The sequence below is a fragment of the Zootoca vivipara genome, chromosome 6 (genome assembly GCF_963506605.1).
Source record: "Zootoca vivipara chromosome 6, rZooViv1.1, whole genome shotgun sequence".
NCBI lineage: Eukaryota > Metazoa > Chordata > Lepidosauria > Squamata > Lacertidae > Zootoca > Zootoca vivipara.
Window position 1 is genome coordinate 58,123,022 of NC_083281.1, and position 14,482 is coordinate 58,137,503.

General features: G+C 49.1%; 1 protein-coding gene across 1 annotated transcript; it reads right to left on the bottom strand.

Moving 5' to 3' along the window:
- Positions 1-455: 455 nt before the first annotated feature.
- Positions 456-12,633, bottom strand: DEF8 (differentially expressed in FDCP 8 homolog). Its single transcript, XM_035118602.2, has 12 exons — positions 12,484-12,633; positions 8,926-9,060; positions 7,823-7,923; positions 7,342-7,491; positions 6,402-6,543; positions 5,410-5,574; positions 4,115-4,242; positions 3,866-3,979; positions 3,604-3,684; positions 3,023-3,163; positions 1,520-1,629; positions 456-1,389 (listed from the first exon to the last, which is right to left on the bottom strand). The coding sequence occupies exons 2-12, from the start codon at positions 9,047-9,049 to the stop codon at positions 1,287-1,289; spliced, it is 1,359 nt and encodes a 452-aa protein (XP_034974493.1). The 5' UTR covers positions 9,050-9,060; positions 12,484-12,633; the 3' UTR covers positions 456-1,286.
- Positions 12,634-14,482: the final 1,849 nt, after the last annotated feature.

Below are 14,482 nucleotides of genomic sequence, written 5' to 3' on the forward strand. Positions count from 1 at the left end.
TATGAAACAGCTACAACAGATCACTTGGAGCTTTCAAACCACTAAATAAAATCATGTTACAGTTAACACAATTTACAGGTTCAGTTGCAAGTTACTGAGCTGTACACATAGCAAAGATGAACCCGTTGTATTTGCAACTTCCTTGCACCTGAAGCTCCTTAGTTCATAGAGACAAAGGGGCTAAGGGCACCCCAAGAAGGAAAAGCAGATAACTACCACATATGCATCACATTTTACAACATGGTCTCCGTTACTTGGACATGTGATCCCAAATTAATTTATCTTAATAAGTAGTGGCACTAGCTATCTACCCTCACGTTATGTTTGGCCACAATCTGTCTTGGATAGCTCCAGAGGATGCAACATTGAAGCCTTCCAGGAGAGGAAAAGGAAGGTAACATATTTGCAGAAGACAAGGTCTGTGCAGGCAGAACTTAAAATCATAGTAACACAGCCAGAGTTTCACACGGCTTTATTTAAAGTGATTTTAGTGCTCGTGATAAATTACTGTGGTTGAAGTGCCCCACTCCAGTCTCTTCTTACTGGCTGTTGGGGTCTGTTCCAAGTTCCAAGTTCATCAACCATCCAGTCCTTGTGTTGCCATCACCAAAAGCCATGGGGATGGTGACGGAGAAAAGGGCATCTTCTCTTCTCTCCCACATACCTGATCTCCAGCACAGATACTTTATGCATCTAAGTTAGAGGGAATGAATTCTAGATATCATATCATCCCTCAGCCCACCTGCCTCAGATCATCTTCCATGCTGATGTATCACTGTCAAAACGGAAGCCACAGGGGCACTCTCAATGTCATGTGCCAGCATAGAGCAGTGGCGTTAATAAGCAACAGCCAAAGAAAACTGCTACCAAATGTTTCACATCACAGTCAGTCAGCCCTTTCTCCAAAGTTTTTCAGTCTAGCAGGATCTGCCATGAATAAACCCTGGCCCAAAAGCTTGTTCTCCTCACATCCAAAAAACTGTGTCCTGTGAGGACAGTGCTTTCTTGAAATCAGTCTCGTGATTCCAGGTAGGGAGAGTCTGCAAAGTCTGGTGTGCTGAGCAGTCTCAAAGGCTCTTATAGTGATAGAGAGAGTCTAGGACACTTGTCCTGCAGCATCATTTCCCGGAACCTTTAGAGAAGCCATTCCCAGCTGCACTCCTGTGAAGGTTCTCCTCCTTGCCAATCTGGGCTGACCTCTTCCTAGGCAAGTACAGGTGAAACCCAGCATCCTGGGCTTGCCATATTCCTTTGTGCCATCTCCCTCCAGCCAAGGAAAGGCACCTCTAAGCCTGCAGCTCCACACTGGGGTCTCTGAGCAGCGACTGCTTTCTCAGATTTAGCCGAGCACACTTGGGACATGTTGTGGAGTTGTCATAATAACAGTCCCTGCAAAAGGAGACACAAAGGCTCATCAGTTTCATTCACCTGGATGAGAGGCAGGAGCTACCTCTCACTGCCTGACTTGAACCCACACATTTAGCACTGGAGCAAGCCAGATCACCGCTCTGGGGCTCACCTGTGGAAGACAGCTGAGCAGTCCATGCACATGGAGGTGTGGCTGTCAAAGGGAAAGAGCACGTCCCCCTCTTTGCAGAGCTCACACACGAAACCCTTTGCTTGGCACCGCTGTAAAAATGAGAAAGGAAGGCCAGTGAGTCAGTGAACAGAGGTTGGGTGGAGTTGCTGGGCTCATAATGACACCATTGAGGTTTCTTGCTTGCTACTGGGTGTCTACAACACTCATACAACCACATGGGTGTGCTAATCTTGCAAAGGAGGAATTGCATTTTCCCAACAGCAAAATATTCTGGGGAAATGCCATGTACTATAAACTGCTGCATTGAATGAGGAAGACATGGTGGAGGTAAAGATTTGTCTTTAAGATTAAGCAAATTATAAATATTCTTAAATAAATAAAATTATAAAATTATGCATGAAAGAAACAAGTTTTTCTTCCTCTTATAGAATACCTGTCAGTAATGTATTTGTGTAATGCCAAAGGTCAGTACAATGTCCCAGAATATTAGAACTTGGGATCATGTGATGAAATTGATTCAGGGCAGACAAAAGATGATCCACCATCATACAACATATGATGTAAGGAACTCCACTACCACAAGATGGGTGATGATGGCTATCAGTTTAGAGCAGGGGTAGGCAAACTCAGGCCCAATCACCTTCTCAATCCAGCCCACGGACGGTCCAGGAATCAGCATGTTTTTACATGAGTAGAATGTGTCCTTTCATTTAAAATGCATCTCTGGGTTATTTGTGGGGCCTGCCTGGTGTTTTAACACAAGTAGAATGTGTGCTTTTATTTAAAATGCATCTCTGGGTTTGTTTGTGGGGCATAGGAATTCGTTCAACCCCCCCCCCCCATAATATAGTCCGGCCCACCACATGGTCTGAGGGACGGTGGACGGCTGAAAAAGGTTGTTGACCCCTTGTTTAGAAGGCTTTAAAGAGGGCTTAGACAAATTCACGGAGGTGGAAAATGGGCCTGTCAATTGCTAAGAATCACAGTAACGTAAGAGCAGCTCTGCTGGATCAGACCAAAAATATAACTAGTCTAGCACCCCTTTTCATAGAAGCCAATCAGATGGCTCAAAGGAGCCCACAGACAGGTCAGGAGCGCAACACAGCACTCTCCAACTCTTGTTCCTCAGCAACATGCCTTCAGAGGCATGGTGCCTCTGATCCTGGAGATTGCATAGAGCCACCCTGACTAGTAGCTAGAGGTGGCTTGAAGTGAAAGAGGACAGGACTCCTTCACTGGGCATTTTAGGAGATGTATGTTGTCCTACATAGTGTTAAATCTGCTGAGGGATGGCCCTTTTTACACCTGACCATCCTGCTACTGGCCACTGATAGCTTTGTCCATGAATTTGCCCAATTCCCTTTTATCACTACTTCAGTTGGTGGCCATTGCCATTATCTTGTGGCAGTAAATTTTACAGTTTAATAATGCGCAGTATGAAGCAATACCAGTACTTCTGAATGCCAATCGTTGAACCCTCACCTCACAATCCAGTTTGATGTGTTTGGCAAAAAGCGTGTGGGTCTCAGTAAGGGAGCAGCTGAGGCGACCAGCATTGATGTCAATCAGGTCTTGCAGCGAGTACATGTCGTCGTTCTCCACAAAGTGTTGCCGATCCTGCAGCTGAAGGGAGAGCACGATTGCTTATTGTCCACCACAAGTGGATGAATTTGGGGCAGAGGGCAAGAAAAAGTGTGGAACTGTGAGTGGGGTATGAGTAAAGAACTCAAAGGCTCCTCTGTTTAATGGTTGTCCCTTGAATGCCTGCTGAAAACATCCCAGCTTCCCGAAGCATTTTTAGAGAGTTAATGTGGTTCAGTTTTGGTCATTTGTTCTGTATTTTAAGGCTTTACCATTTTTTGACATTTATCATATATATGATAGAGCACTCCATTTAGAAATATGCTTATAAACAAATAAATGAAATCCTCAAGCCACCTGGTTTTATCTGTAAGGGAGGCTGAGCACATAAGCGCCCAATGTTTTGTAAGTGCTCCCCTATACAGGGCTTAAAATGGACATAAGAGAAAACTGCTGCTGGCTGCTCCATCTCTCTTCCTGACCTGGAGCAAGAGCCGAGCCTCCATAGCTTCCTTGCAGGTGATGAAATACGGTTTCATAAGGAGAATGTCCTGGCGCAGCTTCTACAGAGGGAGAGAAAGACTCGCTTGAAACACTTGGCCAGGCAGTCTTTCCCCAGTAATGTGAACCTCTCTTTTGGGTGCTACAGGACACATCTCATTCAAACCCCAAATACTTCCCCATGCACACATCAAGAAGAGGTTTCAGGCCAAGTGTACCCTCTTAGACTCTTCGTATGCTCACCCGAATCTCCACCAGCTCCTCAACATAGTTGAACAGAAGAGGGTTAATCTCACGCAGTTTGAGTACCGGCCGTGACACCATCAGGGCAAGGTAGCGCATGCTGCACCGAGATACCTGGAAATCACAGTCACCAATTAAGGATGGACAACAGTGGCAACAGCAATGGGGTTCCCCATCCCTGCTCTGTCCTCTTCTAATGCCACTTGCTACATCTTCTGACAACAGGTATTGGGAAACTTGAGCACAGACCTTGCGGGGTTCAAAGTCCCAGTTGTGGATGACCCTGGCAGGGATGACAGCTTGGTCGTTCCAGTGGCAGTTGCTACAGTAATAGAGGCCAGTGTAGTCACACTGCCGGGCCTCGCTTGGAACTCCCCCTGCAGCAGGACAGAGGGAAAGAGGCAGATCAGTCGAGGTAAGCAGCACTATCTTCAAAACTCCCAAGAGGCTTGGCAGAGCTCTGGCAACAAATGGCCAGTAAGGTTTAGAGCCTGTCTACTCTGACTGGCAGCAAAGCAGCTCACAGCTACAGGGAGGGGGCTTTCCAAGCTTTCTGCTGCTGGGATTCTTTGACTGGAGGTGCCTTGGCTCACAGCTGGGACTCCTGACATGCAAAGTATTCACTCTGCTCCTGAGCTGCACTTCCAGCCCACTACATCCTGCCCCTTCGGAGTCCTTGTCCAAGCCACAGAGTTCTGAGCAAAACAACTAAGCCATGCCTGCATGAACCAACAAAAGGGTAAGACCGCACCATTCATTTAAAAACAAAAACAACCCTGCATGAATGTGCACAGGTAATACCACAGATTTACAGATCACTGTAAAAGATTTCTATGTGAGAAGGGAAGGGAGGGCAGCAAGCAGTTGCCACTAAAATGCATGCCAAATCTCAACTGGAGAATTCACCAACTTACAAAATAATTATGGGAAAACATGGGTCAGATTGGCCTCCATATACTGTTTGACAACAACTACCCTCTGTCCCAGCATCAGACAGCAAAGCTGGCTGAGGCTCATGGGAGTTTTAGTCCAAGGCTGGTTTAAGTCCTCACAGCTAGTGCCTGGAGAGGTTCCAGAAGTGGGGTGGCAGGTATCTAACCATGACTCATGGCACTTTCCCTCGGTCCATGTGGGCATACGGAAAGGGCAGAGAAGGCACCCTACAGGCTCCAGGTTTAGGTCAGAGCTGGGGCACTGGATCTGGCCAGGGCCACTCACCCATCAATCACCCAGCATAACAATGATGTCTGGTGGCCCTTTTTGCCTGCATGGCCAAGCAGCTGATCATTGGAGCTTGCACATAACATGGAGTTATGCAAAGCCCAACAATCAGTTGCTTGTGGGCAGCTGCAAAATGCCATGCAGAGGGCTTTGCAGGTGCTGCTGGCCAGCTGTTTGGATCACAAAACCCCTCTGGCCCAGCCACATCTTTACCTGCCCCACACCTGACATCAAGTGTCCGACAGGTGGGCATCGTTGGGCCAAATTAAGCCTGGCAAGCCCCTGGTCTGGATAGCCCCAGCCAGTCCCACCCCAACACTTACGGAGCGAGATGGGCACCCGGCACTCGGCACAGCGGTAGTCTTGGCTGTCCAACCCTGTCTCTGGGCAGATGCTGAGCTCATACTCAGCCTGGTGGCTGACCTTGGAGCGGACACATGGCTTGGTGATGAGGTTCAGGCACTTGCTATGGCAGCGATAGGAACAACCTGGGGAGGAAAAAGAGGAAAGCATGAGGAAGCCCCAGGGCCCCAACAGCAGCAGCCCTCCCCCCATCTAAAGGTCTCTCCAGGGACACCTCACAGCAGGACCTCAAGCTAATTCACAGAGGGCTTGAAAACTGAAAGTTGTGTGCCAGGGAGTTCCACAGGACATAAAAAGACAGTACTGCATAAAAAGAGACAATACCCATGGCAGGTAGAATAAGATTTAGAACCTACAGGATCTTCCCCACTTAGCCTAGGAAGAACTCACGGTGCCTCTGCTTCCTGATCGGCAGAACAATGAGGAGGCCAACAGGAATGAGAAAGGAGAGTAATATTTGTGCCCTCCTAAAAGGATGAGGCCAGAACACTCGTTGGTAGGTATTTTTTCACTGCACTGCAGAATCCAGGCCATGCTGCATCCAGAATAAGACTTTATTTCAAGCATCTGTCTTTAAATTTCTATCCAGTTCATGCAGACAACTTTCTTCTGGCAAGAGCCTCACAGCAGGTAGCCTTCCAGGTGTTGCTGGACTCCAACTCCTATCAGCCCTGGTCAGCATGGCCAATGATCAGGCATGATGGGAGCTGTAGTCCAGCAATATTTGGGAGGGCCACAGGTTACACACTTGGTCCTTTTCAGCCGTGTCTTCATCCGCCCTATATTTGGGTGTGGCTTGGGGGAAATGGCATCATAGGACCCCTGCCCCCCTGCCACTAGGCCAGAGGTTCCCCACCGCTGCTCTGGAAGGAGGAATAGCAGTTGATCTCCCATTGGAGCTCCTCCTACTCCTGGTCCCCAGGGGAGGGGGTGTGGGTGTGTGGCTTCTCACCTGTGCAGGTATACCAGGTCTGGAGGAGTCCCCAGATGATGGTGCTGCACTTGTCACAGGTCTGCTTCACGCTCTTGCTCTTCTCCTTGTAGAAGCGATGCTCCAGAATCACCCGGATGTTGGGCTCATCCTCACTGGGATCCTGCAGCAGGGAAAGGCAGGCCACGTAGGGATGTTCAATCACGGCCCCCAACAAGGGCCTTGTGATTTTATCCGCCATCTCTCCCACTTCTGGAAGTCCAAGCCATTGCCCTAAAGCTGTGCCCCTCCCCACTGCCCAAAGGGCTGCAAAACAACTGCAAAAAAGTATTATTTAAAGCAATTGGTGGTGGGGAGCCAGTGGCCATCTAAGCATTGCTGAACTCCAGCTCCCACCACCCTTGAGCTTTGGCCATATCAGTTGATGGGGCTGATCAGAGTTGGAGTCCAACAACAACAGTTGGATGACCCCCATAGGTGTTCCACCCCTAGGATCACCCTGTAGATAGCAGTAAAGATATCTTTAAAACAGCTGGATCTTAAACAGAAAGCCAGCATGGTGTAGTGGCTAAATTGAGATGTGCTGCGGCTCAACCTTGCTGGGGGCTAGGCCCTCTGATCTAGAAGCCCAGAGATGCAGGGTGGGGGATTGTCTCATCTCAAACTGAGGTTGAGAAGCAGCATGTTGACTTGAGGCTTTTGAGCAACTCATGGCTGAGCAGAGATTCAGCTGGTGCCTCTGAGGTCCACAGCAATCTTGCATCCAGTCCAGCATGCTGGCTCTCGTGATCATACGGTGCACCTGCAGGTTTGCCACCCACTACAAATTTTGCACCTTGAACTAAAGCAAGAAAGAAGTCTTGGATTTGTCACTCCTCCAGCAGCAAGAAGACGCCAGAGCTCTATCCCTCAAGCCCATTCTATGGCTAGGACATGCCCCTCTACAAGCCTGTCTGTGCACCTTCAGCTCCTGGAGTTTGAGCCGCAGATGGATGAGCCGCACTACGGCATCTTTTTGCTTCTCCGAGTTATCAGGGAGCTCCAAAATCCTCTGCTTGCACTCTTCAATCGCCTGCCGCAGCTGCTCAACATCAGAAGCCAGGAACAAGCCCTGCAAAGGAAGAGCAGATCACCAAGGGACTATCAGCGCAGAGGCAGAGGGACAACCTTGACTGCCCACTCCCATGGCCAAGTGGTCTAGGCAGGCCATATCCTCATAGCCCCAGTGATCTGGTGGAGCCAGAGAGGTGGCCTGCTCTGCTAGGCAAGGAATGGTGGGCTGGCTGTTTAATGTGTGGTGTTAAGTGTGGGGACTTTGGATTGGTGTCAGGGATTTTAAGTGTTGCTTTCCCCCAGATACGTAAAAGTCTTTAGGTACAATTTGGGGAGGGGGGCAGCAAGCCCAAGGCCGGAATGCAGAAGCATCCCTCTTTCCTCCTCACCACTGGGCGCGAGAAGTGATCCTCTGCCAGACCCAAGTCCATGGTGCGCTCCGAGCACAGGAACTCAGCCTCCTCCTCGGGGGACAAGCCCAGCTTCAAGCCTACAAGGAGCAAAGAGAAACAAAAGTGTCAGGAGGGTAGAGAATTGCAACATTCCCTCCCTCCCTCTCACACACAAACACTGGCTTGCCTGGGTCTCAGAGGATGCCTGCCCCACAATAAGAAGCCACCCAAAGCTGTGCAAGGGTGTGTCCAGTTTCTTGAAAGAATGTATGAGGAGCTGCTACGCACAGCCATGTCTCTAGCCATGGTGGCTACGCTCTGCCTCCACAGCCAGAGGCAGCAATGCTTTTGAATACCAGTTGCTGAAAACCACTGTGTGTGTGTGTGTGTGTGTGTGTGTGTGTGTGTGTGTGTGTGTTGCTCTTGTACACAGATCCTGCTGGCAGGTTTCCCACAGGCATCTGGTTGGCCCCATGAGAACAGGATGCTGGACTAGATGAGCCATTGGCCTGACTCAGCAGGTTCTTATGTAGGGATCAGAACCTGCCTGGGTCCAAATCTGTTCTTGCCCCCTGCCATTCCTCTAGCTCCTCTTTTTCTGTGGCTAGGAGGCCCATGTCAGAAAGGGGGTCACCTCATTTCTCCACTAAGGGTAGGAAGTAGCAGGTCATCTTTCATAGAAGTTATCTGGAGGGTGAACCGTGTCCCCTCCTACTCATTGAATTTGAAAAGCCATAGTCTCCTGTCTTCCTCCATGCCCACAAGACCAAAAGGAATCTTTGTGACTGTGGTGTTGATTCTGGGGTTTATACAGGGCATCACTTAAAATATATATATATGAAAAGTACCAAATATTTACATGCCAAAGGGCTTCAGGTACAACTCTCGGTACCTGCATTTCAAAGGATTGTAGGAAGCAGGAGCAGACAAGGCCAGAGACTTTGGACAGCACCTGCGAGCCTGAGCAGATGGCACTGGCCCAAAAGACGCTCTGCACATACACAGATGCCCCCTCTTCTTAAGTGGGTCTAACTTCAAGCTTCAATATTATGCCCTTATGAGCCCTACCCAGGGGGAGAGAACTCAGTTGCCTTACTCACCTTTCTGCTGAAACTCCTCTCCAGTCTCCCCAGTCTTCTGGTCATGCTGGCTTTGCAGCGGGGCCTTGTTGAACGGGTTGAGGTGGCCCTGCCGGAAACGAGCCAGCTTCTCGTCATATTCCATAGCAGTCCGACCTGCCAAAGCCACACACAGAAGCCAAGGTGAGGGGCTAGAGGTGTTACACGTTAGGACTAGGCAGACCCCACTCCTGGTGTAGACAAGTTGGCTTGTCTTCTCCTAATAAGGACCCTGCCCAGCCAGAAGCCACTCAGGATGGTGTCTCTCATATGGCTCCTGCCTTCATAGGCACCTTCTCAGGCTTGTTTGTTTGTCCCCCAGATTGTAGTAAAGCCAGTTCTGCAGCTTTTGATGGCTACACAATAACTGTGCAGAGTCATGCAGGCATCCAGCTGGGCAGCTCCTGTGCATCAGTCAGGTGTCATCCCTTCCTGCACAATGAGGTCACTGCCAGTTCCTTCCTGGAATCCCCAAGAACTCCAGTGGACAGCACAGCTAGGCAAACTTTGTCCACTTTGAGGCTACATCAAACTTCCCCAACTTGGTGCCCTTCAGACATTTGTGGTCATATTTGCTACCACTCCTACTCACAGTAGGCCCCTCAAAGTTAATGGACATGACCACCAATTATAATGGGTGTACTCTGAGTAGGACTTAGTTGAATACAATCCTTTGTGCTATGCTGGCTGGGACTGATGGTAGTTGTAATCCAAAACACCCAGAGGCCACCAGGTTGAAGAATAGGGTTCGAAATTAGCAGGGCACCAGGCACATTTTGCACCTAAAGATTCCCCATTTGCGAGCACCTCAAAAAGTCTGGGTGCCATTTTTTACACCTGGCTGACACTCAAGGATTACTGAAATGTATGTGCTTTGAAGCCTTGAAGAATATGTTAAGGACAGACAATATGTTAAGGAGTTTAACAATAAAGAGTAGAATATTTTGAAAACTGAAGTACGGTACCAATATTTTTTATTGTAAACCCCAAATTAAACATGTATTAACAATTTCTGCTAAAATGTTACGTTAACAATGTGTCACTTATGTGAATTGCATATTAGTTCATGCTTATCAAAATAATAAATTAAAAGTGCCTACAACCCAGAAGTCATTTGGCTCCTAGGTTTTCTATCCCCGTTTCTAACACTGTTGACGAAGAGTGGTTCACATGGCCAAGACCACCCCTGCTGCATACAACCACACTTGCTCGAGAGACTACTTTTTATATGTAACCATGCTTAGCCTTTCTCTTTGGGAATTGGAGCTTCCAACAATGGAGTTGTCCATAACATCACATGACCACTGATGGTTATCTAGGGACCCTCAGAGAAGGGCTAATAAGAAAGCCAGCTAAATGAATTTGAAACCAGCATGACATCAACCATCCCTGTCTCATTGTCCCTTGATGGCAAGGAATCAGTTGGTAGGGTGACAACCACACAAAAATTATTATCCTTATTATGACAACTATTATCAAAGAAATACAGATTTCCAAGCATGTTGTTGTACAAATCTCTTTTTACCATTCTGTTCCAACTTCTCTACTGAGATTTAAGTGCATATGTAAGAACCTTCCATTAGCTGCTCTTCCCTTCTGTCTCGTGCTCTAAGGACCTTTAAAATGACATCATCTCCACTTTGTTGGGCTATTAGCACCTTCCCTTTACTAACCACAGGAAACAACTCAAATAGAATCCAAGAAACCTTTTTTTCACCATGAAATAAAATTTCTTCTTCTTCTTCCAGTAGCACCTTAGAGACCAACTAAGTTTGTCATTGATAATTGTCCACATCACTTTAGAAAGGTGATGTTTGCTAAGGCATTTTTTAAAGAAAAACCTCCTGCTTCCAGCTCAGTTTTATTCTGCTGGTTGTTGTTGTTTAAGGTGCTGCTGTTTTAGTTTTCTACGTGTACAGAATTTTACATTTACAACCTCAGAGTTGTATGATGTGAACAGCCTGAAAGGCAATCTATAAATAGCGAAATAAACAAAATAAAATATAAGCAGCAGGGGGGGGGGGAATCTGGCTGACTTTAAAATCTTTTTCTTTTTGAAAAATGAGTAAACCTGATTAAATACTTCAATTTGTGCTACATATAACATTATACTTTGAATAACACATTAAACCTTCATCAACTTGGTGCCCTCCAAATGCCAGCAACAGCAGTGCTCACTGAGCCTAATGAAAGTTATAGTGCAAAACACCTGGTATGGCACTGTTGCTTGCACACTTTTAGGAATATACGAAGGAGTAAGACCATTGGTACATCTGGCTCAGTACTGTCTACACTGACTAGCAGCTGCTATCCAAGGGCTATCCAAGGGCTCTGACTAAGGAGCTTTTTTGCATCCCTCCCTAGAGATACCATCAGGGATTGGATCTGGGGTCTTCTGCATGCAAAGCAGATGCTCTAACCACTGAGCGATGAACTTTCCTGCCAAAGCAACTGGTGGGCTCTTGTCTTAGCCTACTTTTCTGTAGATAAACAGATGACAATGCCAGTGTACCAGCAAACCCATTACCATAGCTAGAAAGCATCCTTTGTCCCACATTCTGTACCTACCAATCACATGAGGCTGATAGTGTCCAAGGTGCTCACCACATGCACACATGTATGCTTGGTGCAACAGCAAAAGCTGGCACAGAGGGAATTTCCAGGCACCCAAAGCAGCATGAAAGAACAGATGCAGAAGGCAGAAAGGCAACTGAGGAAGTGCCCGGGGACTGAGTGTCTTGGCGTTGCTGGTGGGCTGTGAGAATCAGGGGAGCAGAAATGGGGAACTGCAGAGCCAAAGAGAGGAGCCCCAAAGGCCACCCCCTCCTGTCACCTGGGACCAGAGTCTATCTGGATATTAAACCACACTTTCAAGGCAGGGAGAATGAGGTTTTTCAGCCCTAAATGGCCACGTCCTTTTTCGTGTGGCGTACGTTTTGAAACGGGATTCGTGCTTTTTTGGAAGAGGCTGCGAGAGGCCTCGGGCGGGTGAAAACAACGAAAACAAACGCAGAGATCCCTGGGAGGGGATCCCTAGATCAGAAGGGGCCCACAACTGGATTATTATGGGGGGGGGGAGAGACGCGAAGGGCGGTCCCAGAGGGAGGGCAAGATCAGGAGCGAAGGCAGAGGGCTTTAGCAAGTGAGTCAGGCTGCACGCTCAAGACCTGCTGTGTCCCACCGGGCGGAGTCTCTTGCCGGGGGGTCGAAGGAGGAAAGAGGGTCCTGCGTGGGGAGCAGAAGAGCCACATCTCGAGGCGCGGGAGGGGGAGAGGAAGGAGGTGCAGGGTTTACTTCTCCCACTTTCGAGGGTGGGGAACCGCGTCCTCAAGCAACCCCGAGCCGCTTCCTACCGCGCCTCCATCGACCTGAAAGGTTGGCAGACGGGGAAACCGAGGCTCCCTGGAGATCCGAGGCGACGGCGATGGGCGCAGCAAGAGTGGGGAGCGCCTAACACCCCCCCCCACTCCGCGACCCCAGGGACCCCCTTTCCCGAGGGGCAGAAGCCCGGAAGAGCCCCCTGCGCTCCGCGGCTCTTACCTGCGCGCCCATGGGGGTGGGGGGTTTGCGGCCTGGCTCGGCCCGGCTGCCCGCGCCTCTGCCCGGCTGCCCGCGCCTCTGCCCGGCCCGGACGCGCCGTTCCTTCGGCTAGCTACATGGCAACTCGGCGGGGCTCCCCCAGCCAAGCCTTGGCCAGCGACGAGCGCCGCCCAAACTGGCCCGCGCGGATCGGCCTGCTGCTGCCCCCGCGCGGCCTGGAGGAGCCTCTGCAGAAAGCCGTGCGGGTCCCTTTGCAGGGCCCGAGACAAGCCCTTGCAAATTGAAAAGGAGATACGCTTCGCAGAGGGAAGGGGGCTCGGTATCCTGGCTCCGAGCAGCCCGCTTCCTTGCAGTGCACTGCAGACCGCGCAAGCTCCGTGCAAAGATAGCTGTCAGTCCTCCCTCCAACAAGACCTCGACTAAGGACAGTCTTTGACTAATGTAAACATCAGGGCAGAAGTTCTGGGAGCCCTTTTCCGCGGCCACAGCCCCATTTCACTTAATTGATTTGCACGAAGGGATCCCTTCGGACTTTTCTTGTGAGGGAGTGAATAAAAGTTCTAGATGTGTAGGGAGTCTGTGTCTGTCTCGCAAGAGAGGCCCGAGAAAGCCCTTCCCAAGGATATGCAAGGACAAGGAGGAAAGAGGAGGATGGGATGGTCTTTGTGGCTGGCAAACCCCGAAGGTGGTCCATGCCAGGCAGGGCCCACAAAAGGTGGGGTGCAAATGCCAAGAAACAAGCCGAGGCTCCTGAAAGGTCCTGGTGCTTCTTGTGACCGGTAAAGGGTCAGCCTACCAGGCCGTCGTTACATCGGTGAACAGCTTACATAGATGTGGGGGCACCTGTGGTTACGTCAGATATATTAAGTAGTAAGATTTCACTATATAAGCCCATCCTGTTGTAGTGCATTTATAATACACAAATTATATATGTATAGAAAAATAACCTAAAGTGGTAGGTAGAAACTTCCCCTTTACATTTCGAGTTGGGGCTAAAACCTCCATGGTAGAGCATTTGTTTTCCATGAGGAAGGTAACAGGTTCAATCCCTGGTGTCTCCAGATATGGGAGAGAGACTCCTGCCTGAAATCCCAGAGAGCTGTCAATCAGTGTGAGCAATATTGAGCTAGATGGATCAAAGGCCTGACTTGGTATATGGTGGCTTCTTGTGTTCCCTGGGGAAGTGTCATAAACTTAGTGGTAGAGCATATGTTTTGCAGGCAGACAGCCTGAGGTTCAGTCAGCAGCATCTTTGTGTCTGGCAGGAAATAAGCTCCTTGCGTCTTAAAACCTTGGGAGCTATAGAGTCTACAGTGCTGAGCTTGATGGCAGAATGACTCAGAATAAGGCACCTTCCTGAGAATGCCATTGCGGCAGGTGAAAGAGTGCAGAATACACCATTGGACCTCAACAATGTTGGGTGGGTCCCAGCAGGAGGCATCTTTGATATGGTGCTGCTGAGGGAGGCACTACATAGCTTTGGGCCATCCTGCAGGACACTGCTCAGAAGGAACTTCCAGAAAGACTGCCATAGTCCACAGCAGCAGGACCATAGTAAGGTAGAAAAGATGGATCCTAGAGTCTTCAACCTGGTGGTCTCCAAATGTCATTGGACTAAAGATTCCATCAGCGCTGATGGGAGTTGTAGTCCAACAATGTTTGGAAAGCACCAGGTTGGTGAAGGCTGGTTCAACTGGATTCCAAGAGCCATCATAGCTTCAGGTTATTCTGTGGTAAGTTACAAAGGTGGTCCACTGTTGCAGCAAACATTTGAATCTTAGCAGTTGTCATTAGAGGCAGGTGTGTGTTCTTTCCAGTGCAAAACTCTAATTTACTATTTTCCGGGTAAGGTCTGCATTCTGCCTGGTGTCATTCCCTTCAGCCATGTAGGTGGGGGATTAGAATAGGCTGTACCACCACCCTGAAGACATCGGGTGTGCTGTACACATCACTGAGCCAATCCACACTTTAGGATTCGCCCTGCAGATCACAGCTGCTG

Bases quoted from the DNA above. Each gene is read 5' to 3' on its own strand.
- DEF8 (XM_035118602.2), bottom strand. From the start codon at position 9,049: ATGGAATATGACGAGAAGCTGGCTCGTTTCCGGCAGGGCCACCTCAAC. The intron at 7,492-7,822 runs GTGAGGAGGAAA...CTTCCTTTGCAG, and splicing joins ATCACTTCTCGCGCCCAGTG to GGCTTGTTCCTGGCTTCTGA. The intron at 4,243-5,409 runs GTAAGTGTTGGG...GTCCTGCTGCAG, and splicing joins CCGGGTGCCCATCTCGCTCC to GGGGAGTTCCAAGCGAGGCC.